Source organism: Lasioglossum baleicum, chromosome 3, assembly GCF_051020765.1.
Source record: "Lasioglossum baleicum chromosome 3, iyLasBale1, whole genome shotgun sequence".
NCBI lineage: Eukaryota > Metazoa > Arthropoda > Insecta > Hymenoptera > Halictidae > Lasioglossum > Lasioglossum baleicum.
The window spans coordinates 15,585,951-15,612,016 of NC_134931.1; the positions used below are offsets into that span (position 1 = coordinate 15,585,951).

Genomic DNA, 26,066 nt, shown 5'->3' on the forward strand with positions numbered 1-26,066 from the left:
GACTGCGTCGAGAATTTTTGTAGCTCCATAAAAATGTTTAGTATACTCGAACAACGAATAAGTAAAAAAATATACATATATGCAAAAATTCATTTCGAGGAAACGAAAACTGTCCTTTAATACATACTTTAAATTTCGTTTGTAAAGAGAATTCAGGCTTTGCGAGAAATGCTAACACGAAAGTGTTTTTCGTAGCACAATGTGATACAGTAAATAAAAGTAAGTCATTGAAAATTTCATGATTAATACATCTCGATATATTCTAAAAATTTTTTTACTTTGTCAAAATTAAAGAAGACATCCTGTATAGTAGTATATGACCAGTATCTTTGAAGCGATCAACCGTGTTTTATGTTTTTACTATAGCTTTCAAAGTTCATATAAACCGATATTTCGACAATAAAATTGTACATACGTAGAATATACATAAAATATTTGTTTCTGCAAACCATGCTATAGCAACGGCGAGGGGTATTAAGCAATGGTAACACGTTTTCATAGATGCTTTATTTTCGAAGAACGTAAAATTCGTAATGGTATAACATACAATTTAATTGTACACTTCAGTTCGTGCAATATACCTGCAATACGCAGAAATGTAAAGTTGAATATTGAGTTTAAACGGTACTGGATACAGTTACGCGTGGCTCGTGCAATAAATAGTAGTCATAAATTTATATTTGCTCGTAAAACGCGAGCAAATCTCTAGAACACGTTAAGTATTAATTTAATTCATTAAGCGTAGTCTAAAACTATTTTACGTTGATTGAGAAATGTTAGCTGTATCCAAGAATATACCGTTAGATCACATTATCTAACGAGCACATATTATGATGGTCAAGTATAGCAGACAATTATTAATAAATAACTCAACTGTACACCTAAAATTTTTCTTAACAATTAGATTGAAAAGTACTTTCTCTTTCCGTCACGCGTTATCGCATTTTATTAACAAAATACTATAAAATAATACACCAACGTTTTCGGAAAAACTCTCGTGATCTCAATAAATAGAGATCCACGTGTGGTATAATGTGAATGTAATGTTTTTTGGAGAAGGCATTAATTTGGTCAAGACTCGTCGATCTTATTAAGATCTAAACATCTCCAACAACAAAATATAAGTAGTTTTCGAGATTTGACAAGAAAAACAGTCCTCGATATCACAGGCTTCGTTGTTATTCTCGCGTGTTCTGTAAAGACAGTTTCCAGGATTGTGTCGGTTCAGCGCAGTCGGATCTTCTTCATCATGTTTAGAACGCTGGAGCCCGGCAAAGGGCAGGATGGGAAGAAATTATGACATCCCTGACCTTCCAGACCGGATATCAATTGACCCATATGAGCCGCGAAGTGGTATCTCGAAGGCACTTCCGCCAGTGTGTTTAAACTCGTGTCCCTGAAACATTTTCATGAAATATTTATAGGTAATTCTATCTCAGTGCCATCAGTTTAGAGTGGGTGTTCAAATTATTGGATCACTTGAAATAGACGTATGATTTTAGTCAATGAATTCTTAACTAGAGTCAGCCAGATTAGCCAGATTAAAACTTGTGTCCTCACTCTATTGTATACCTTCCCTTTCTACGACACTATTCCCCCCGCTTCTGCCACGGCACGGTCACGTGACACGTTTCGTTTCTATACTGTATATGTCATAATGTCACGTGACTAATCCGGTACTGGCAGAGAGCGAGAGAGAGAGAGAGGGGGGGGGACATTTTCCTCTCAATTCGTGCTCCCTTCCCTCATCTCGCGACTCTGTTCTTAACCATAGATAACTAATCTATTCTGTGCGAAATGTTATTACTAAATAACGGATTTTTAAACTGGATTGCAACAGAAATTAATTTTCTTCCTTAATATACTTAAATACTGTTTCAAATCACACCTACTTATTGTTGTTATAAGTGCATAAAATTCGCTATGATGATGTCAATTAAAAACACGAATACAGGGTGATTCAGCTAAGTGCGCCACCTGAATTACTTGTGAACTATGTGGTATATGAAAAAATAGTTCAAACGAAAGTTGTATGATTTCATGAGTAAATAGCATATAATGTATGTTTTTTTTCTATTTTGCATTTTTATCGAGATATGAAGGTGTTGAGTTTTTATATTGCAGAGGATAAATTCTAATTTCGCAATTGAAGAGAGAATTGATCTGTGAATAAAAAACTGTTAAAATATATGTGGTGAAACAGTAATAGTTACCGAGATGTTCTATATAAATAATTTTTAATGAAAGTAATGCTTAAAATGTTCTGTATTGCAATTCATAAATTTGTGTAATCGATCGATAAGTGCAAGTGATGCACATTGAAGTGTTTTTTTAGACATAACATAAATTAATAACGATTGAAGAGGTTATTATGGTTATTATGTTGAACCTTCTCTGCAATAAATAAAACCGAACACCTTACTATGACATTAATGGTGTCTTACAATTATTTCAATTGAAATATCTCCTAAAGTATTAACTTTTCAGCAAGGTTATTACCTTTTTAGTACTAATGTCGAGCTGCATCCATCGATGTATTAAAAAATACATTATACTATTTTAAAAAACGAAGTTGACCTTCATATGACCTTGACACGCGGTCACTCGCAAAAAAGACTAATAATACCTAAACATGCCCCGCTCGGTACCATTCAAATTTCCTTTGTAACATTTTTGCTAAGAATAATAATAGTGACAAAGTCGGGCGAAACACCCTGTATAGCCTTTTTAAACAGATTCTTTGATCGCGTTATAGAGGAGTCTACTAGTCTACTGTATCGAATAAAGTCCGCACGGTCTAATATTGACCATCGTGATTTCCCAGTTCATGCAATAGACACTATGTAATTTTCGAAATGGAGCCAACCGCGTCCAGTATGTGGGATATGGTATCCACGCAAATACTGTTGGCAGTTTCGCAAGATTCATGTCGCGAAACGTGTTTTGAAAGAATGGTGTAGCGCGGATGAAATCAACGTCGCTTTCGTAACGGTTGACCATGATAAACTGGTCGAGGAGCGCGGCATATAAGAACAGGAACAAGGCGACTCGCCTTTTACTTTCGATATCGACGGCAGTCAGTAAACAGGCACCGCGGAATCCGGTTGCGCTCGGCACATTGGCTGAAGATTATACTGACGCGACACCTTTCTCCGGTTCCAAGCTACGTGCACGCATCCGCGCTCTTTCAGGAGAAACCGGAAGAACGGTCAACTTCCTTCGTTTTCATCCACGGAGCTTTCCGGAACCCTGTCCAGTCCAAATTGTCCAGCTTTGACTATTTTAGAAGGGACTGTCGTAAAGGTTGGGACACGTTTTGTTTTTGAGCTATAAAATTTTACAGAATGCGAACTACGCAGAAATATTAATACCATTTAAAAGGTATAGTTGCCAGCTACAATTTCGCTGCAGAAAGTATCATTACAGCGTTAACAGATAAAAAGTTATAGTCAATTTTCTGAAGGCAATATTTTACCCCAAAAATTCTGAAAAGTAAGTGTTGAAATGAAGTTAAAACGCCTTATATTCAATGTTTATTGAGTATTTATTTCTTAGATCATGATTTGACACAAAAAAAACATTGTTCACTCAATAATAACGGGCTTAGTCGTGTGATTCACATTCACAATGTTCTTTCGAGCTTACAGTAAGGAGCATAACTGATTCCACACACTTTAAATCAGAATAACTTTTATATCAATGGACCAAACGACTTCAATTTCTCTGTAAGGCTAGAAGAATTAGTTTAGTAAATGACGTCTAATAAATAAGTTTTGAAAAAATGCATTTGGTTGGAATTGTGAAAAACAATACTAAATATTGATTTGTACAACTTTTTTAGCTGGCCCAATAACGAAAATTTAAAAAATGTGTTTCGTCAACTGATATAAATTATATACGCTCTGAAAATTTCATTGAAATTGGTTAATTGGTTTACGAATTATAAACGATCAAATGTGGTAAAAAGGCCAAAAATCTTGAAAAATTGCCATTTTTAACACTTTCGAACTATTGTAGCCTGCAAATTTATTAATTTACATTTTGAGATACAAAGCTGATCTTTAAAGTCCCATATTCAGAGAGTTTCTTATGTAGATATATAATTCTGCATTTAAATAAAGTTGATTGCAACGCCATGAATTTGCTTGCCGCGTATGTGCAACGTCATCAATCCGCTTGCACTCAAAAGGTCCAATGTACACGTATGTATAATATGCGCTGTTCGCTGGTAAACAATCTATTGACTAGTCACACCATTACTCATTTCACGTATACGAGCAAATTTTAAATTATTGTTTGGCCAAAAGTTAAATCAGTGTATAAAGAGTTCAGCAATTCATACATTTAATAATTTGATATTAAGCTCACCGACTAGGTTATAAGGAAAAGATACTCGGGGTCGTGTCCTTGATAACATACATCAAAGTCGAACCTCTCAGTCTCCCTTTATTTTTTAATCTCTATCCTTCTTTACGTTCGGCACACTACTAAGAATGTAGTACCTCTTCTAAAACTGTCACTCGGCCGAAGATATGCCATTTACAGAGATAATACTGTACTGGCGTGGGAAGCCTCGTTGTTGAACTTTGACAGTGAAAACTATAAACCAATGACAGGAACGTCCGACCTGTGAAATCGACTTAAATGCAGTTCAAAGAGTATTCTACTATTTGACAGTTAAATAATCAATTAAATTTGAGATTATTCACACAATCAAGTAATACGCGCGTATAATATGTACTGGCAACAAAAAAACTTACTTATTTACAGAAAAGTTATTTATAGCCAAATTCTACTCTGAATTTTGGTTCACTTTGCAGACTACGTTTCTATTAATCGTAAATTCTAATTTCTGAAGATTAATTAATATGCTTGTGCTCAATTTGCTTTGAAATCAAAACATTGACGTTTTCATCATTAATTAATTTTGATATATTAATCCTAATATATATCGTAAATCGGTTTTGAATTGAGAATCTGCTTTACAAATTTTAGAAATCGACAAACCATTAGGGTTTGTAATAGTGCCATAAAGCATTCTGATCCTTTCCTTTCAGTATTGCACATCACTTTAATAACAAGATAAATATACACTTTAATAAATCCAAGGAGCAACTGTCTGAGCACGACTACTTCCAGATGTTGTACCATCAGCGAATCATCAAGAACCTTCATTATAGCCGACAGTGTACTCTTCCATATCTGTTTGTTCCAAAAACAGACCAAAATACCAGAAATATTCCATCCAACTAACAAACGAAGTCGTTCCCACAAATGTTTATTGTCATTCAAAAATAACGAAGCATTCCGTAACACCGCGCACATACCAAAAGGAGGATCACCCTACAACAGCATAATCAGCATCAAAAAGTCTCGGCCTGAACTTTCCAGGAGTCTTTAAAGAACAAGGAAACTCCCCTGTCTGTTCATTTTTCAGTAGAAGAATTCTCGATTCACGACCCTCTGTTCCTCGTCGCCGAAGAAAATGGAAGGAAGGGAGAGGGATTTCGCGTCTGGTCGCGGGTACACGGTCGGAAATAAGGGAGGGCCGATCCTTGAGGAAAATGGTGGCTGCAGGAAGGAGGACCTCACCGGCAAGGAGCAGTTTCGTCACGCATGGCTCCCGAGGAAGACGCTCGCGTTCCGGCCGCAAAAGGGAAATCTCGGCCGTTTCGAGCGTTTACGAGCAGGAGCGCGCGTTTCGGGCGTTCGATGTCCGCGGTCCGGAACGCGAGGAATAACCGTGGAACAGCTTCTTAGCGTTTCCATCTTGATCGGTTTAACCGGGAGCGATCTACGATCCAATAAAAATCGGGCTAGCCCAGAGCTGCGTTTACGCAGGCATAAAAGTAAATATAAAGCTCGAATCCTTCCGGGACATTAACCGCGACGAGAGCTTCGCTCGCGATACGATTCGCTGCAGCCTCGGCTCCCTTCTGTTGTGGCCTCCTCTATGAATTTTTCAGCTCGATTGTTTCGAGAACCTGTTATCCGATCTTTCAATCTACAGCCAATTTTCTAGGTCTATCGAGTGTTCTTTAACCCTCCCACTACCAAGGAGAGAATACACTCTGAGACAATACTATAAGACTAGAATACTATACAAATCGTGTATGTTACAAAAAGAAATTGTTTCCAAAAGTTGCCGGATAAGTTATTCCGATCATTATTTATAAAAAAGGAGAAGAACGCGCGAGTCGTTCTCAGTTGTTTTTGTTATAAAAGTGGGTAAAGACACTCGTCCGGTTTTTTTAATTAGAATGATATACTTTTCGATGTACTATCTATTGGGTTGGCAAGAAAGAAATTTTTTTTTATTCAAGCAATGAACTTTAACGAATAAGATATTTTCCATTTTGTTCGATGATGTTTTGCCGAAAAGAATAAATAAGAAAATATTTTATTGATTAAAGTTCATCGCTTGTGAATGAAAAAACAAAAATTGAGTTTTACTTCACCTTAAAATACCGAAATTACTTCCTTGCCAACCCAATAATAAAGCGTTTTAAGACGCGTGCAGTGATCTACGAGTCAAGGTCATTGAAGATCGTTGAAGGTCAACTGCGATGGAAAATAGCCTACTTGTTATAGGGTATACTGTTTGACACTAAATAAAAAAGACTGATAGTTCAGTGTCTTTGCACGATGATTATAATAACCTTTTTTTAATGTTTACATTGCTTTCGTTAGTTTGTAATATGCTGAAATAAAAATTTATACGATTTTGTGATATTTCCTTATGGCCATTATAATTCTTCTAACCCTCATATTTTTTGATTTTTTATGGGACATCTTGAAGACGGTTTAAGAATTTATGATTTCCTGACGTTTATGTTGGATTTAATACGTTTATTAGCAACCCAAAGGTTGCGTCGTTCCTCCATGTTTACACATGTATTTACACTAGTGCATAATAAAGTCGACGAGACATTAATGGAAACAATAATACTATTTAATGACTTTTGAACACTGGAGTTGAATAACCTTTATTATGGCCATTTTATTTTTTCATGACAGTGTTGAAAAACCATATACTTTGCTAAAATTGTTGCTGTCATTGTGTTGTTTGTTTGCAGACGCTATAATATTCGTCCTCCGCGTACGAATGAGTTTTTTTTTATAGAGGTTCGGAACTACAAATAGAAAAAACGTTTACATAAGCTTTTTCATCATTTTTGTATATAGCGAGTTCTCCCCCGAAATTGATTTCACTGTATACTCGTATACTGGTGCAACTCTGTTTCCTAGAGGGAACATGGATCGCAGTAATCCTTTAGAGGCAATCCATTTACGTTTTAATTACTTAATCCATCGAATGACAAATAAAGGCGACGTGACAGAGATTTTAGAGCTACAGTGAATGGCAGTAATATTCGGACACTTTTAAAGGCGCGCTAAATTTTTTAATATTAGACCACAGGACTTCGATTTTTTTAGAAGTTAATTTACTACGTGACGTGAAAAAATGCAATTGGTCGGAATTACAGGGAAAATACTAAAATTTGTATTTTACAATTGTTTTACGTGGTCTTATATTGAAGATTTAAAAAATACATATTGACACAGACCTACAAAATGTAATTTTGCTTTTTATTCAAAATACTTTTTGCACGTCATATAGTGAACTAATTGTTCTAACTTCTCAAAAAAGTCCAAGTCTAATGGTGCACTATTTAAAAAGTTAGCATAATTTTAAAAGCGTCCGAAAATTACTGTGATTCACTGTATATTTCGGAGCCGTAGTCTGATCGAATTTTATCATGCGCGGCATGTATACGGATAATCTCGTTGTTGACGAGTCAACATCATTAAATCGCTATTAATCATTGCTGGGCTCAGCTGAAATATCCTCGAAATTAGAGCTACCATCGGTTTAATAATCTTCCCGTTGCAAGCTGCAGATGTATTACCGTTATTAATTGTCTATGGATTATCTTTGTTCATCAAGTGGCGCTAGCGTATTCGATAATGAATAGTTTAGTATTGAAACGCGTATGAACGTTGATAGAGCAAGGGTACGGGGCGCAAGCAACGCTCTCTGTCGAAGCGTTAATTAATTGGACAACCGGTGAACGTGCACCGTCGACTCTCAACATTTCGTAGGCACCATGAAAGCTTTGCTATACAGGGTATCCTAAAAATGTTGTATTTCCTTGAACGGGCTTGACGCTTGAGGTAATTCAAGTAATTTTTTCCTTTGCGAAAATGTTCTCCGCGGCTGCGTTAAGGAGTTATTAACCGAAAGCCACGGACCAATCAAAGCGCAGCTCAACCAATCCAGCGACACGTTCAGGGAGACTTGTCGTCAAGCCGGAATCCGTCCGCAGTAACCACGCTCCGATTGTGTGGTCCGTGTGTTTCATTGATAACTCCTGAACAAAGCCGCGGAGAAGATTTTCACAGAGGGAAAAGTTACTTCAAATGGTATCAGAAATGAGTCTTTTGAAGGAAATACAACATTCTTGGGACACCCTGCATTTTTTCTTAATGAAATTTGGACGAAACGCAGAGTCTACCGGCTGGTCCACCTCTTAATTAGAAATGTGAAAAAATGCAAAAGGTACGGAATATACGGGACTTAATTGCTGTAAATTAAACAGGTAACGCGGTAAACGAAATTCACCTTTTCAACTGGAAGAGAGGAGTGGAGGAACCTTTTGCAATGCCATGGGTTGAACATAAAATGCCAAGTCGCGGCCACCGTTAATCGTTCAAGCGACGCTGTCATTTCAAGCGGTTATTAAGCTTTGACGTCTTGAAAGTCGCGAACACAAAAGCGGAAAGCAATGGAAACGAAGAGGAATGCCGGAAAGTACGGATAAAGTTCCCTCCGTTCAAAGAAACCGTTTCGTTGACTCCCAAAATCAATTAATGCAATATTCTTGCGCAGGGTGATCGGTAACTGGTGGTACAACCGAACGTAGGGTCATTCTATATGTATAAAAAGAATAAGTTGAAAATGTAGAGCAAAATTTTTTCATACGAGGATTCATGTAGATCTTGTTTCGAGTGTACTGAAGTGTATTCAAAATAATACTTTGTTTGTTAGATAATTTGATGTTAATATATATCTTATTAACGATATTATTATTCTTATCCTTAATTCAAGATGCAAATGTTAAAGTTATTCACAGAAATGAACAGAAAGATCTGTGTATACTAAGCAGTGGTGCAACCCATGACACGCTTTTTATTTAGAACGGAATGCGCATTTTGGCAGATATTCGTCATCGATAGAGGCTGGAAGACTACAAATACGTAAGTGGTGGGACACACGTGGTCCCAAAACGCCCGAGGCGTCGTAGAAAGTTGGAAGATTGAATAACCCGTGAAAAGGAAAGTGGTAGATTGTTACGGCGCGTTCGCTCAACCTATGTTCCGCTTTCTGAGCTTACGTAAGAACCGACGAACTTTCACATCGCACGTCCTCTCCCTGCTCTTTAAAGCATCATCGACTCTTTAATGACCGGATATGGCGGCGACGTTGGATAAACAAACTCGGTACAGCCAGGATAATTTGAGTCAGTTCCGTTGCTGTATTTCTTCGAGCAGCGAAAGCTGTAGCTGGTGAATGTCAAGCATTTCTGCTTTCTAGTTAAAGATCTTTGATCTTAGACTTGGATATACATATAGGGGGAGTTTTCCTGGCGTCGCTTATGGTTTTTCTTAAATAATACTTCATTATCGTACGTTGTTTATACGTTAAAAATATTGAAAACGAAAATAATACGAAAAATAATCAGTATTTCCGTACCAGTTAACTTAAATTAACATTATATTTTGGTGATATGATTTTAAGAAATCATCAAGTGTCCCCGACGGAACTATTTTTTGCCAGGCTTCCGGTGAAAGAGCCCGATAGTCACTACGATTTCTCGGACACTTCCGATGATCTGGCAAAGAAATGTGTCAAACGAAAGTTAATCTTTATAAAATTTTTTTATAGAACATAATGGTAATCATAATTTTGTAAATGTCACTACGTATTTCTGACCACGTACTGTTGTAGTTGACGTCAAGATGAATCTCACGACCCACTACATTGTGGTTATAGTCTTAAAACAATGCTAAAATAGTGCGGCGTTAGGGAAAAGATCAAAATTACAGCCAGTAGTAAAAAGTGGATCTTCAAAAGGTAAAAAAGGAAGCGAATACATTCACGAAAAGAACTAATAAAACATAGCGAGAACATTATTTTGATCCGAAAAATGTTGGTTTGTAGCTCTCGTTTGATTAAATAATCCGTTTTTAATGGCTTCAGAGGGCATAGTGTGCGTGGAAGATTTCGACCATGAATTTTAGAGGCCTCGTCGGATATCAAGCAAACAGGAGCAACACTCTATTTGATATCATGTTTAAACAGATGCGGCAGCCAGGGGACGTTGAATTCGATATCAGAATCAACGCGGGATGCAGCAGGCTTCATCGCAAAATTGGATGGCGCGCATAAGCGGGGCCGTGTTCCGCTATATTCCCCGGTCAGTAACGTCGATGTTAACGTTCGTCGATTTCGAGGTGGACGACGCTCGAAAAACGACGGCGCCGCCGATGCGATACGCGCTCAAAATTGGATCACGCCGGGACCGATCGCGACGTATCTCGCAATTTTCGTTTACGATAGCGGGCAAAACGCGCGCGCACGCTCACGCGAGAGCGCAATCCGCCATATTATTTGGATAATGTGGCGCAGCGCCCGCGTGTCCCGGCCATTTTCCTCGCCGATTAAAAGCAAAGTTATGTTAAAGCGGCCAAATATTGACTCGACAATGCACGCGGCCGAATCGGATCGGTTTGTTTGTGCTCTGCGAAATCCCGGGCGATCGCGAGATTCTGAGCGCTCGTTTCAACGGGATGTGCGACGCAGACCCACGCCACGGTAATATCGCCGGCGTTATTGATTGAAACGAAACTGCTCCGTGGGATTTTATGAAATGCGAATCGATCGCCGCGATACAGACGTCCGAGCGTTTTCAAATATTTCGAGCTATTCCGCGTCCCTTCCAGCTACGCGCCGGAGCCAGCGATAAAAGCTCGCGAGGCACAGATCACTGACATTTGTCGAGATTGATTGGCAATGCGATTTGCAACGGGAAATTTCGACACAATTTCAGGGATAGTGATCCATTTGACGTTTTGATATTCAGATATCCACCGTATCCTTGGTAACAAGGGCCGGGAAACAAATATACGGAGAATGAGTTTTAGTTGAGAGATAGTGGAAACGGACGGAAACTAAATTCAGTGCACGTTACGAGATTTTTAACTGGATTGCCGAAATTTATGCAAATTTGAACTCCGTAAAAGAAATAACAAGTAAAATTTAATTTTACTCGTTATTGGTCCAGATTGTTTAACCATTTGGTAAACTTGTCGATGTGCTACCCCCTCTCCGATTTCAATGACCTTGGAATATGTTCTCAAGGTCACCATTCTAAACAATATTTCCCTGTAAAGTATTAGACGGTCGGCTTTAGATTACGAGATATTCGCAAAAACATTAGTTCTTGCAATGAAATAAAATAATTTACAAGAGCAAAAAATATTTCGTTAACTACTTCAATAATATTGGACACATTGTATAAAATAAATTTTCCAAAATTCCTTCCTTAATTAGTCAGTATTTCGTAAATTTCTGTAAGTTTATATACAAGCTGTAAAAGTGCAGACTCACTATTTTGTTGTCGCTTGAAGAAATTATCTCGCTGTAAGTGCATACAGAATCACTGTTCCGTTATCGCTTTAAGAAATTATCTTCGCAACAATGTGTCAAAGATTTTCTGTATGGGAAATATTGTATGTTTTGACTATTATCACGTTTATTCATTCTAGTCTTTCCTTTTAAGGAGTCCATTTTGGTGCAACTGTAAAAGGGGAAGAATCTGTCATTTACTTTCAGGTGTGAAAAGGTAGTACGTATGTAAGCATGGTTATGGTGAATAGCCTGAAAAATATATTGTCGTTATCTGCTAACTAGTACCACCAACATAACATTATAGTACTAGCTTCATTAGATGTTGAACGGTGCTCTGTTAACAGCGTGTCGCATGATTTTCACAATGAGTACGTATGCGCTCTACACATGTTTCAATTTAACTGTCACCAATCAGAGATTTTAACGCGTTAAGTGGAAAATGTGCACAATCATATTGACTATGAAATAACTTCCTGTTCTCTTTTTTAAATAGCAATTTGTCGATAACATTAGCCAACGAACCTCATATTAATATGATCAATAAGAGTAGGTATTAGCATTAATGCACATGCCAGAACACAATTATAATGTGCAATTCTGCGCGTATTAAAATGCTAATGAAATGAGAAGCATGACGCTTCTTATATCTACATTTCTTTATATAAAAGTTTTTCTTTCCATGCAATACCGATACATATAACGTATTCTAATGTATGCAGTCTAATGCATGACTGAACGTTATGTAAGAATGACGCAAGTCGCCCGTTAAACAATTAATAAATGCATTAGAATGCCGCAAAAATATACAGAAATGTATATCAGAGGTTAATATTTGAACTTCCGAATCGATACCACATATACCACAAAATGGTAGCGGTCAATTCTATTGGCTGAAGATTTATATAATTTTTTAATACTTTTCACAGTTAATTTTTCCCCACTTTTCTTCAACATGTTGTTTAACATTGTTATTTGATATTTTTGTATACTGCTAAGATTTATCCAACTATTTCTAATGATGTTGACGTCGGAAGATCTTGTTGGTTAATCTAAAATTGAAACTTTTTTGAGCAAAAGTTCACTATCTTTGTAATGTAAACTCGGCAGAGGATCTTAGCTAGACCATAGTCGCCAGATTAAGACTTCTGTCTGCCATTCTACCCTTCCCCTTCTACAACACTGTTCCCCCACGGTCTCTGTCGCACATGTGTCATAATTGTCATAATGTCTACTAACTAATCTGGTTGTAGCAGAGAAAGGGTAAGTTTTCCTGTCAATTCGTGCTACCTTCCCTCATCTAGCGACTTTGATCTAGGACTTTGTCGGCTGCAGCCCAGAGCCCCGTCCAGTCAAAGGGCTCCATTCGCGGTCAAAAAACTAAAAACAATTTAAATTAAAACCTTACGGGAAAATAAATTATACAAAAATATTTGGTACTTGAGTTAATTGGGTAGGCCCCCAAACAGTGTCATGTTTATCTTCAGTAACACTTATGACATATGCGTTTATTTGTTCATCAATAGTTTCTAAATATGCATCTTTACAGCAATGAACTGTATGTAAGTACATCGGACCAGATCATTACGCCGCTACTTTCCATTTGGCACAAATCAACAAAATAATAATTAAGACTGTCGGGTTCATCTAATACGTGCAAAGTGCAGAGGATTGATTTTATTCATGTTGCTCTCATTCAAATACGCATTCTTCTGCAATTTTCTCTATTTACGTCTTATTTATTTCTCCCTAATTACGTAAAGTTTTTTGCAATTGTCTCGTAAACTAAAGCCGACCGCCGAAAACTTTAAAGGGAAATGTTGTTCAGAATGGTGACCTTGAAAACATATTTCAAGGCCATTTAAATTGGGATAGCAAATCGACAAGATTACCCCACAATTATTCGTGGATCAGTCTAATGTCTAATACATTTGAGAAATGTAAGATATGTTATCTGGTGTGTTATCTAGTCTCCCGTTCTTCGGTGATGCAAGGTTTTTTCTGCTCTCGCGTTTCCTAGCGCTTCACGAGCCGATTGCATCCGACCGATTTCGAGCGTGTTACTGTCGATGACAATCGAAAGTGGAAAGTGAAAGTGGCGAGTCAGGGGCCGAACGATGAAAGCGCGAGGTCTATGAGCGCCTTGGGTCCCGCCGTAAAAATTCGACGCCGGGACGCGAAACTGCTCGATCATCCGCGGACTTCGAATGTTTGCGTCGATCTTTTCGCCGAATACCTCGTAAACGGTTAACAGCGTAATTGCTGTGCCTTTTGTTGCCGTCTAGATAACTTTTCTTTTGTTGAAAGCGAATCGCTCCATGAAATATCTTACCTGAAATGTTGAACTACAATAGTATGCTACCTGCAGCAAAAATCAAAGCACCTCTACATCATTTTCGAGTTACTTTCGGAGAAACAAAGTCAAGAGAAAACGGAGAAAATGCACTTTTTCTTCTGACTTCGTAGTCGACAACCAGGTCGTTTCCAACGACTGGCGATTGTTCTTACGGTCTGCATTTTTTATCGCCAACTAGCCAAGAGAATATGCAAATTTAAGCTTGAAGACGAATAAGAAATCTCGTTGCGGAATGTTTGCGGAATTTATTATACAATAGAGCATTTCTTCAATGACCATGAAATATGTTATTAAGGTCATTATTCTGAACAACTTTTTCCTATACATAGTCTTTGGCAACTCCAAGAAAAATTGAAACACTTACCGAACTAAAGTTTGTGTAGTTATTTTAAACGAATTTTGGTTAGATCTATGGTCATCCTAACAGTGTCCCGCAAACATCTCAAGGTCGTCCGACGGTAACATGTATAGAAAAAAGTTGTTCAGAATGATGACCTTAATAACATATTTCAAGGCCATTGAAATCGGTGAGGAGCGCTCTACTGCAAATAATTACCAACATCGTATGTGCACTTCAGAAAATTTTCTCAGAATTTGAACAATTTGGGATTTGCGCCCAAATTTAATAAAGGGAGCACAGTTATTTAGCAATTTTAACGTCATTTATCATTTCAGTAAGCAAACGCACGGTGTCGAACAGAAATAAGAGTCGTACGTTAGTTCACCATTTACCTGATCAAGTTCAGCAACGACCTCTCCATCTCGCTCAGCTGATCCTGATGAACGGCCGAGGTCAATTCGCATATCAGCTTCGGCAGGCAAGCGGTTTTGATCGTCGTCATCATTCGGGCTCGTCGTGACACTACTGCAAAGTAATTAGGAAAAGCGCATACAATTTTGAGCTTGCTCCTCAAGGTACACAGCTAAAAGTTTTTCGATATTGCAATTCAGATCGCCTGAAAGGTACACGATTTATAGCACGTAAAATTTTAAGGAACTCGAGTAATCCATTTATAAAATTTCAACTGTGACCTGCTGCAACAAATTAATTACTAACGTAGTATTTCTCCGAATATTTAATATGAGATCTGTGTGTGCAATGTTCACTCCTCGCGTGACGGATAAAATCAGAAAGATTGTTGTTTATTAGTGTAATTAATTCTGTGGCATACACTGGAATGGCGAAATAATGATCTCTCCTTCGTTACTTTGTTGCACTCCGTGAACGTGGTAATTAGCGAGTGACAGTAGTTCGTGACCGGCACGTGCTAAATTCTTGACAGTTAATTAGTACGTCTGCAACTCTGAATCTGAATCGGTGGGAAGAATGTTGCGATCAAACTGATCACACAGTGTTTTCTCAACTCGCCCGACTTTCACGTTCTTTTCAAGAAGATCCAGAGAAAGTTGCAACATGTACGTTCTCAAAATAAAATCTATTTGTTAATGAAAGGTACCATGAAATTACAACAACAAGATCGTCTTCACACAACCGTACATGAATTTTCATCACCAATATATTAATCAAAAAATATGAAGACTCGGGTCACCGCCCGTTCTCCCGGAACTCTGCATTTGTATAAACGGGTCTATTCATCATCAATGTCTCTTTTATGCAACGATAAAAATGATCTCGCCAAACAAAACGCTTCCTCGTGCAGAAACATAACGCGAGATATGTTGGCACAACAAAACAAAAAATAAACCTGGTTAGACCTGTTCGCCGTGGAAGACTGAAGGACGGTGACGATAGTCCTCGCAGATCATGCCCAAAAAATAGAGCTGAACTTGCAGACGAGTCCGAGGAAAGAACGGACGATGCAAACTCGGCTTCGGTGGCATTAAGCACCATTTTTCCTGGACAGTGTGTGTGAAACTCGATAGCAGAGATACCCAGGGACGGGAATAATCGATGCAACTCGCGTGCACGCGTGAAACCCTGACTCGCGTGCGGACGAGGACGCCAAGAGGTTGCCACGACTATTGGACACCGAAGCCGGTCCGCGACTTTCGAAATGCATTTTCTAGCTCAACGAACTGGTTTCCCGAGGCCAAACCGACAATACCAGGCTGTTTCTCGAGATCCGATCGCGTGGCACAATAGATCGAAATAATTCCCAGCTGGTTCTACAGGTTGTTTTCACATGATCTCGAATTACTTCCCAGTCGTGTGCTTTTTAACCTTTACTGTGTTCGACTTCGCAATTTCTTTTTTGTAAGAGATTATTGAAGATGTTACGGACCTGCTATAGCCAGCTTTTCGTAGGAAGAAACCTAACAATAGGACACTTCAATGGTCGTAATAGTTGATTACTCAAAGCAAAGAATATGTGAGTTATGGAAATAGGTGGAAATTGCATATGGAAGTTGCATAGGAAATTGCTGCTCATATTATGAAGTGTTTTAAAGAAGAAATACTATTATAATTTACAGGTTTATTATAAAGTGCGGTAAGTGCCGTTTGATATAACTCCTAAACGATACGTGATAGGGCAAAGATCAGGACTTTTATCATCATTTTCTACGACACTGTGACAAAACAAAATTTTTATCTTTATTTTTCCGAGGTAACTTCGTATTTTTTTTTTAATGAAATACCACATTTTTGTCTTGATGTTATGTAAGTGCAGAGAAAAACAAGTTCAGCATACGTCTTTAAAATTACGCAATCCGAGGTTGCAAAATGAACAACTTTTGAAGCAGACAAGTGCTTCAAAGTGGAACTTCTGTCAAAATATTGAAAACTTTTTTCGTGACATAATATGTATACCATAGGTTTAAAGACTGAAGTTTTCCTTTCGTAACTACGCCGCATAGCTTGATCTACGACTTTTCTGTACTGTTTTATGGAATAGAAATGAAGAAAAAGTACAAACATGTAAAGCCCTCATGGTATACCTTCTATTATTGTATAGTTTGGAATACACTTTTCACATAATGATGTCCTTAACGACCGAAAAGAAATCGTATAGCAAGTTTCAGGGGGTTGTTCTAAAGAGGAAGTTCCAATCTTCAAATCTATGCTAGATTCAATCGTGAAAACACCTTAGAAAAATACAAACGATATGAAAGTAAAGCATTCAAAGCATACAATGAGTTCAGGCTTATTGTTATACGATTCCTTTTGACGTTTTATTCCTTTTGAATGTTTTAAAAATGAGAAATTTAATGTTTAAATATAATACTTTGTAGAACTGCTGCACTTTATTCGGTATTATAAAGAGTTAGTATGCTAATAAGGCCTTTGATTCCACAGATTAAGAATCTTTAAATTAAGCAATCGGAATCTAAAAAAAATGTTAAATTGAATAGATTATACACCTACCAAGTCAACTCAGTAAGGGTAGTGAAATGAACAAGTGACAACTAATTAACTGCAATAAGATCAGAGTGGCATTTTTGACATAGTTAACAACGAAAGTACATTAGTGTTTTGTTTATTTGTCCTGAACCCTATACACCATGAATGGTCTATAAGTCGAGATGTTCTCAATTTTTATAGCCACAGTGAATCAGAATAATATTGGAACACTTTTTAAAGTACCATAGCTTTTTAATATTGGACCATGCGTCTTGGATTTTTTGAGAAGTTAGATCAATTAGTTTACTACAGTCGAAATTTTTAGAATACATATGTATAATCGACACAAATCTAGAAAACGTATTTTATAAATTTCCAATTTAGGTCCACATAAAAAAGTTGTACACTACAACTACAATTTTTGCAAAATATTTTTTGCACGTCATGTAGAGTAAACTAATTTTTCTAACTTATAAAAAAAAAGATCCAAGTCGTATGGTCCTTTAAAATGTGTGCCAATATTATTCTGATTCCTTGTAGATGTTACAGATGGTCCAAGGGTTTCATCTCTCATAAAGATGAAGCTGAAATTTAGATAAGACTACGCTAACACCATATCTGCAATTTTGTATGTCGTCTTTTCCTTATTTTATCTTATCAAACTTCTAGTCCTGTCAGTAATGTATTTTTAATTGGCATACTAATCACATTTATAATCTCTTACTTTATTTCCTTATTGACTTTCCCTTAGCTGAATTCTATAAAAATGCACAGAAATTCCCGTAAATATGTCAAGAATATCGCGGGATTTTTTGATGACCAATCGTCACCGTTGCGACAGCTGATTTTGCTTCGTGAAACGATTACGTAAGGAACGCGTTGAAAATATACAAACTGGATGACATTCACGAACATGTTCGCATATATCCACAACGAAGTAGCATACGATTGCCATTCGAATCATGAAACAGCTGAAGCAACTGTGTATCTGGTACTCCAGCCCACGATGTATTTATGAGAATTTAAATGGAGCAAAGTACTGACATAGCACTCTGAATAAATATCGACCTCCTTCGTAATTAAAACATTTTTGACGCAAACAACAAACGGAGTAATCACTTTGCTAACAACAGTTGCCAACCGCTGTGTTATTTTCGAGAAAAAAGAAGTCTTGGTGTTTTCATAGAAAATTACTTCCTTCAGGGAATTATTTCTTCTATTCAGCAGATTTTCCCAGTGTCGGTAGAATATGAATATGTATTGCACAAACCTTTTAATGATCACAAAGCTATTATTGTCATGTAAGAGCATAATAACCAATATGTACCGTGGTCACTACTATTAAAATTAAAAGTGACTATCGCTTTTTATCAATATTGAGCACAAACTGAACAAAATTAAACTCTTTACACACTCCTAAAAAATAATTGCATAAAAGAGACCAGCATGATAATTCACCTATTTTTGTTTTGCACTTTAAATCGACAAATTATGTTCCATTTGTAACGTTACATTTTATAGAAATATGTTCAATCTCACAATACAAACAAAAAGGAATTAATTGTTTTACATGTAGTATATTAGTACGTATATTTATGCACAGACTCCGGATTTTATGCATTCGTGACAAAAATTAGTAGATGCAATTTAAAGTCTTCAAAGTCTACCATCAAGTTTGAATGTGAATTTTTATAGAAATCTGCATCAATCAGGAACGTCGAGTGACAGAACGTGATCGTGAACGGTAATGGCGCGTTTATACCAAATGAACGAGTACTCGTTCGACCCCACTCCGAAAAAATTAAATTCGAACGAGCTCTATGCTTGTTAAAGTATTCGTTGAGAATGCTCGAAGAATGCTAACTCGATTTTATAAATATAAACAACATTCGCTGAATGTTCAACTCGATACATAATGCTGTCATACAGCGAATTAATTAATTAATTCGAACGTTCGACATTTCAGCGTTGAAGTGGGGGGAAACAAGTTCGTTTGATCTAAATGCACCATAATATTCCACACTGCGTAATTTATTTCACTTTCGCAACGATATTTTTCGCGGTTTTAGTGTTTCCACCTTGTTGGACCTGTTAGTAGCACTTTCCCTTACCAGTCTCTTTTCCGTTGTCCTTCTTGGAGATCGTGTTGGAGAGGTGCGACTCGATTGGTGGGCCAACGGGAGCCTTTATAGGTTCGGTGAGATTCTGCTCGGAAGGCCTGCCGAATATCGTCGAGACCAGGTAATTATAATCCGCGGCGAACACTAGAAACATCCCTAGGAATATCACCAGCCGGACTGTGCTCGTGTCCATGACCATGGTGTCCTTGGCAGCCTCCGGCTAATGTTAACGTTGCTCGTAACGCGTGCTCGCGCCTCTCCCGTCTGCTCCGATCGACGATTCTCGATTCACTGCGGTCTCCTGGCCGATTCCGAGACTGGATCGGTACGCCGGGACTGGATCTGGCTTTTGAACTTTAATTCTCGACGTGCGGCCGGCTTTACCACCTACACGCATGGATTCGTTAATCAACTGAACTGCAGGTTATGCGGCGAGTCGCTATTCCATTTACATAAATCAGGTGTGCTAGATGAGTCGACGATCGACCGACTGGTTTCATTATCAACCGCGAACGTTTCGGCTGCCGTGCCATCGTTTCATTGCTACCATACTCCGCGACAATACTATAAGACACTATATACATGTATACGGTGACCATCCATCCTGTATTTTCGGGGACAGTTCCGTATCTCAACAGCGTGTCCTCGATATTTTTTTAAGAAACAAATGTTCTGTATTTTTTTTGTGTCCCGTATTTGTCCCGTATTTGTATATTGGAATTTTTAAAAAATATATATTATAGTCGAGAATCGAGAATCGAATGCGAGACTCGATACTCTCTCGATCGATAAACGCGGCGAAGCGGCCGTTACAAGGTAAAAAAAAAAGCTTTTTATGAGTGTATGCAGACTGAACTATTTTATTTTATAAAATATATAACTTGTAAGTTTCGCGATGAAATTTTCAGCATATGTATAACTGAAATAGATCTACGTTTAAAGTTTCATTACGGGCCCGAATAAATAATTTTTAAAAAGTACCTTTTTTAGTTTTCATTGACTAAACCAATGCTTCTAATTGCTCACGAAAAATCAGGCCGTTTGATACGCTTTTTAAAAAGTTACCGTCTTTTTATGAGTGTTCAAACACTTTTTACGCTAACTACACATAACTAACTATACGTAACGGTGACGTTCAGATGTTAGGCTATTTAAGACCCGTAGTATTACACAATACTAGCTATTCATACGAACCTATGATAATAAAACCTTGCTCGTTAATGTGTCATCAAATTTTGATGTCTACATAATACCCCGAGCAGCTTCGGGAGTGGGTAAACACGAAGTGGGAAAGTGGAAAAACAGATCACACATTAGTTTTTCACGCGATCGCGACTTTTAGACGTATTTTCAGACCCGGTTCGGGCAACGAGAGCGAGGTTCTACCTTATCTTTGCGTAGCATGCAATTATTTCAAACAAACTAATATTGACATTTTAAATAGCGTTTGCCGAATTATCACTACACAATAAGTAGGTGCAATTTAAAACATTAAAAACATCAGACGAATTTAAAAATACTGTTAAATTATGTTCAACCTATTGAACATACATATTAAGAGAAAAGATTAATTTCTATGTATGTCACTTCGGTTTGATGCAATTTAGGTAGAAAATTTTGAATGTCCATAAGAACCGCTGACTAATTATCACTATACATAAATCAACATCGATCGATGACATCACACGTGTTGCGCCAATGTTTTATGTATGGGTAAAACGGATCCAAAAACATACGCGCGGGTTAATTGGAGTATGACTAGACTTTTATTAAATGTTTAACGAGGCAAAGCTCAAAAGAATCTTCTTCGGTTAATAATTATTTTTATAGCTGCGTATCTGATCTTACAATACTATCTTTAATTTTGTAGACAGTTTAGTAAATGCAGTAACGTGCCCCATTAATGATAAATGCGAAATACTATTTTTTTATATTTACTATGCAGTATCGTAACAACTGCTTATATGGGTTATTAGCGACATAAGAGTCGAAACTTACAGTCGCTTGTACAGAGTGTCTCAGGTTTCAAATGTCAAACTTTGTCAGTACATATCGCTGCTCCGGAAGTATAATGACACAACTGCAAAAATTGAAGATTCGGTTTAATTCTTCTACGAGAATAGTTCATAGACATCGTAGGTTATTATTGTAACTTTTAAGTTATTTCAATTTATAAAATAATAAATACCAGCTTTGATTTACATCAACACAATAAAGTCAATTTCACAAAATTTTACAGTTGCGTCATTATACTTCCGGAGCAGCGATATATGCAACGGTTCCAAATATAAAAAAAATTGTTCTGTAAACACAGGTAATAGAGACAGAAATACGGAATTCGCAGGGAACAGTAAAGATCCAGTTACTGCGATGTAATGGTGGCATAAAGTAGCAATATTTGCATTAAGTATTGACACGTGTTGTGTTGTCTAAGCGAAGTCATTGAAGCTATCAATATTAATTTTTTGCAGAACCATTAAGAAATATCTAGACTTTTCGTATTGAAATGTCGCTATTGTTTACAAATGAAGAGTCTGCAAATACGCACATTACATCCATAGAATATGTATACAGGGTAGATCACCATATTACCACTTCGATTTACATGACTGTATGTATTACTATTCGCATCGAAAATAAGTTCACCTATTTTGGTAGATGGACGCGTAAAGAACATATGAAGGTCATTAACTATTTTCGAATGGACACATATATTCTTTTAATATTCTTTACAAGACAGTGTTAACCTATTTATGTGAAAAAATCATTTTTTTAAGAGATATGAGAGGTTCAATATAATGATCATTTTGATCATGTAAATCGAAGTGGTACTATGTGGTGGCCCACACTGTATGTATTGGCAAATTTTGGCTTCTTCAACCTGGGACACTATAATTTAGTGCGCTGTAGTAGTTTCTGCACTAAATTTTATTTTATCATGTGATAAAAAATTTTTTATTGAACAAAACCACTTGCAAGTATTTTTATCCATCTTTGGGCAAAACTCGATTCTATTGTCCCTTAATAATGACTGGGTCGCCAGTTACATTCTATAACTGTCAATTAGCAACCAAACATTGAAATACAACAAATTATTACAACTGATATAATACAGAGGTAAATTATATTCAATTTACTGATTACTGTGGAAGAGAAAGTTCTGGTTCTACGAACTCTATTTTCTCATAAATCTGTAAAAATGAGATCTTGCATAAACATCCGCAATTCTAGACATCTGTTATGTGTAATCAGTAGGCTGCGGATGTCCATACACTTGCACAACACATTACACGAAACATAATAAGACACATTCTGCAACAAAATTGCTTACAATTTCTACATTACGTCAAATATATCGGAATCCTCTATGAAAAGTAAACTTACATGCAATATCGATCTTCAGAAATTCGTTTTCAGAACCGAAAGATGACATGAACAATCTAGTCAATTTGTTCATATCTGATATTATGAAACAACTTAAATTACATACTCCAATACAATTTTTTATAATCTCTACAATCCCCAGCGATAGTTCACGGTCGGCAAGAACCCGATAACGGGACGTTCGAATTGGGTCGGACGTGACCCGAAAGTATTTCGAAACATTTCGAGACTAGGTATTCAGGATTGTTAAATATGACTATAGCTTCAGATTTGTTTATTTTTGAACGATTCTCGAATTCCTCAGTATGAAATAATGAAACTAAAGATGACGTGGCATGGAAACGGTTTTTCTGTAAGTTTCAAATTGTTGTGACAAAACCGAGTTTCAATTCGCAGAGTACGAATGTATCAACACGAACAACGACGCCACTTAGTAATGGTCGCAGCTATTCCCTAAATTTTCTGGAATCTCGATATTAACGAGACCCGAAACACATTCAGGACCCGCCCGATCCCGAAAAGATTTCTCGTCCGGACCCGACCCGACATTTTCGGGTTCTCGCACACCTCTACAAAATATGTAAAATGTTTTGTAGTTAGATTACATTTTACCCATTTCTTTCAACTGACGATCAATTTTTACGCGACCTGTGAGAATCATTTTCCGTTCTTTACTTCGCAGCGGTTAAACCGAAAATGTCAATTACGCAGTCTCAGGGGAGGGTACGCTCGCGTTATGCAATGGTCGTGGCATGCAACACGTTAACCCACAAACACGCGTCACGTGGAAACGAAACAATACGTACTCGTGAGAACCATCGAAGGTGCACTGCACCCGCAGACTGACAGACTCGCCGCTTTCTGACGGGAAGACGTTACACAGCCGCTTGTACTCTCGCTTTCAGTTCGACTCTTCCACTTTCTTCGGCTTGCGCCGAATGAGCAGAGTGCCTCCTTTTACTTTCGAGCAACGTCCGCGTCGCAGCCCGTGCACATAAACAATATCATAGAATTTCTCGACCAGCAAGACACATCTCAATCCTATTTCCGTTTTATATTTCAAAATACTCGCCAACTCCCTTTTCTTCACAAAAGGTAAAAAAACATCTGTCTAGATATTTTTTTGAATACAACTTTCGGATATTTCTCACTATGATCGATCATAAAAACCACACCGATCGTTGGTCGTTGGAAATCACTGACACAATCACAAGGTAAATATCCAAGAGATGCGAGAAGTTCGTTTGCTTAATCGGTACAAGGGTTCCGGTGCCCTTGGGAATGAAAACTGATAATAGTTGCACGAACGGTAATGGAAGATCGGGACTGATCGCGTCCGTAGATCGTGTCGAACGTCGCGAGTCTGACGTGCGTCTCCGATGGGTGAATTCGCCGACGCTGCCGCCGCGGCCTACCGACGTCGTGGAATGACTGTGAATGATCCGAAACCACGGCTAGCGGCGGACCTAACAAGTTGTCAGTGAAAGTTGGACACTCGCCCGCAACTCGCCGCGATTCGATCGGCCGATCTCGCGCCGCGCCTTGTTCCCTCGGCATATTGTGAACCGCTCTGCCGAGAACTGGTGCAACCTCATGTAAGGCTGATCCGTGGAAAATAAAAAAGTCAAGGATCCTACCGCCGCCGCTCGATTCTTTCGTAACAGTAAACCGATAGTTAGACCGCCGAACTAGCGACCACAAAAGTTTCACAAAGTCCGAACAACTTTCAAAATAGATCGTACAGTAGACCTAATGTTATGTCGCAACACGAAAGAATAACTTCGATTTTTGTAGTTTTTATTTATATTCACATATAGCGTTACACAGCGAAAATATTGTTTCGTGGACTGATTGAATGAGCTAATGAATAAATTAGCCACCGGGCGATTTAATCGTCCACGATAATTATTGTGCAATGGAATGCTTGAAAGAAGAATTCAAGTGACCGATAATGGTATCATATTGGAAGGTATGTGGCTGTTGTCGAGGAAATATGAGCTAAGGATTGTGAGCGGTAGTGACGGGACATGGCAATGGACATGAAGTAATGGCTTTGAACTAACAGTAAATCCTAACTTCACAGTTCTTATCTCAGTTTTTACTAACAAAGTTCAATTTTCATGCCTACTTACAACTACAAGCAGTATATAAAAAGCGATTTTTGTATATTCCACTTTTATCCATCAGGCATAAAGCGGTGTATACGAAAAAGTTTAAATGGTAATGTATACAATAACGAACACAATTTGTAAAAACTGAATTTTTATTTTGAAGCAGAAATGAATTTTTTATAAATATCTACATCGCGTATAAATTAATCGAAGCGAGGAAACTACAACAGCGGATGGAACAAAAGATAGTTTATTTAAAACAACAAAGCAAGTAGAGAAACTGAGCGGACAAAAGTAAGTTTAATTCTACATTTTTGATCTTCAAGCATTTTGTTACATCAAATAAGTAGACTGCAGACGGCAAACAAAGTATAAATTTTATAAATCATTGTAAAACACAGAAATCAAATAAAAATTCGAAAAAGTCGAAAATAATGTACCAACATTACAACACTTTTAATTGATTTCAATGTCTTCACAATTTTGTATTTCACTTATTCATTCTCACTGTATTAAATCCGCAGTCAAGATAGTTAATGGAAGCATAACAAAAAAAGAAGTAATTAACAAACATATATCAACGCATTGCAATTTGCCTGTACATACATACATATGCCATATATCTGTGGTCGTCAGGAAGAACGCCGCATGTCACACACTTTTACTTTCGAGATATAGCCGTTTGAAGTTTTGATCGCTAATGCTTCGACATATAGGACATCGGTTAAATCGTATTATTTTTTCCAGCCTTTCGAATTTGTTTGCATGACTTTTTTCTGGTAAATACGTCATTCCTATACTACGAAGCTCAATGAATGCATAAACTCAAATTTTTTGAAATTGTGCCATGCGGCGTTCTTCCCGACAACCACAGATATATCAAGGATATTTTCCGAAATAATCTCCGGAAGGCTTTAGCCGTCTCTCCTTGTTCCTTAAAAAGTTATTAACAAAATAATTTTCGTAGACAGAACGTCGTTTAGATATTTAAAAAGTCAGCATGTGGTATAATATACGGTAGCGCGAAAGGGACCGTACCATAATACATATGTAACGGAAATAAATTATAAAGCTAAACAGAACTTTCCGGCAGACCTAATGTATG

At 37.4% G+C, this 26,066-nt stretch overlaps 1 protein-coding gene and 2 long non-coding RNA genes across 3 annotated transcripts in view; 2 read left to right on the plus strand and 1 right to left on the minus strand.

Moving 5' to 3' along the window:
• Window positions 1–468: 468 nt before the first annotated feature.
• On the minus strand, window positions 469–23,796 carry Geko (geko). Its single transcript, XM_076421270.1, has 4 exons — window positions 23,657–23,796; window positions 19,458–19,853; window positions 14,778–14,910; window positions 469–1,396 (listed from the first exon to the last, which is right to left on the minus strand). Exons 2-4 carry the CDS (start codon window positions 19,663–19,665, stop codon window positions 1,225–1,227), a joined length of 513 nt encoding a protein of 170 aa, XP_076277385.1. The 5' UTR covers window positions 19,666–19,853; window positions 23,657–23,796; the 3' UTR covers window positions 469–1,224.
• On the plus strand, window positions 2,763–6,732 carry LOC143207598 (uncharacterized). Its single transcript, XR_013008696.1, has 2 exons — window positions 2,763–3,303; window positions 5,438–6,732. It is a non-coding gene; the product is annotated as an uncharacterized LOC143207598 (long non-coding RNA).
• Window positions 23,797–24,250: 454 nt separating the features above from the next.
• Window positions 24,251–26,066, plus strand: part of LOC143207599 (uncharacterized) — a 124,695-nt gene continuing 122,879 nt past the window's right edge. The window contains exon 1 of the long non-coding RNA XR_013008697.1: window positions 24,251–24,819. This is a non-coding gene — a long non-coding RNA (uncharacterized LOC143207599). The remainder of the gene's footprint in view (window positions 24,820–26,066) is intronic.

Bases quoted from the DNA above. Each gene is read 5' to 3' on its own strand.
- Geko (XM_076421270.1), bottom strand. From the start codon at position 19,665: ATGGTCATGGACACGAGCACAGTCCGGCTGGTGATATTCCTAGGGATG. The intron at 14,911-19,457 runs GTAAGGGAAAGT...ATTACTTTGCAG, and splicing joins GGACAACGGAAAAGAGACTG to TAGTGTCACGACGAGCCCGA. The intron at 1,397-14,777 runs GTAAATGGTGAA...AAAATGTTTCAG, and splicing joins TCGTTGCTGAACTTGATCAG to GGACACGAGTTTAAACACAC.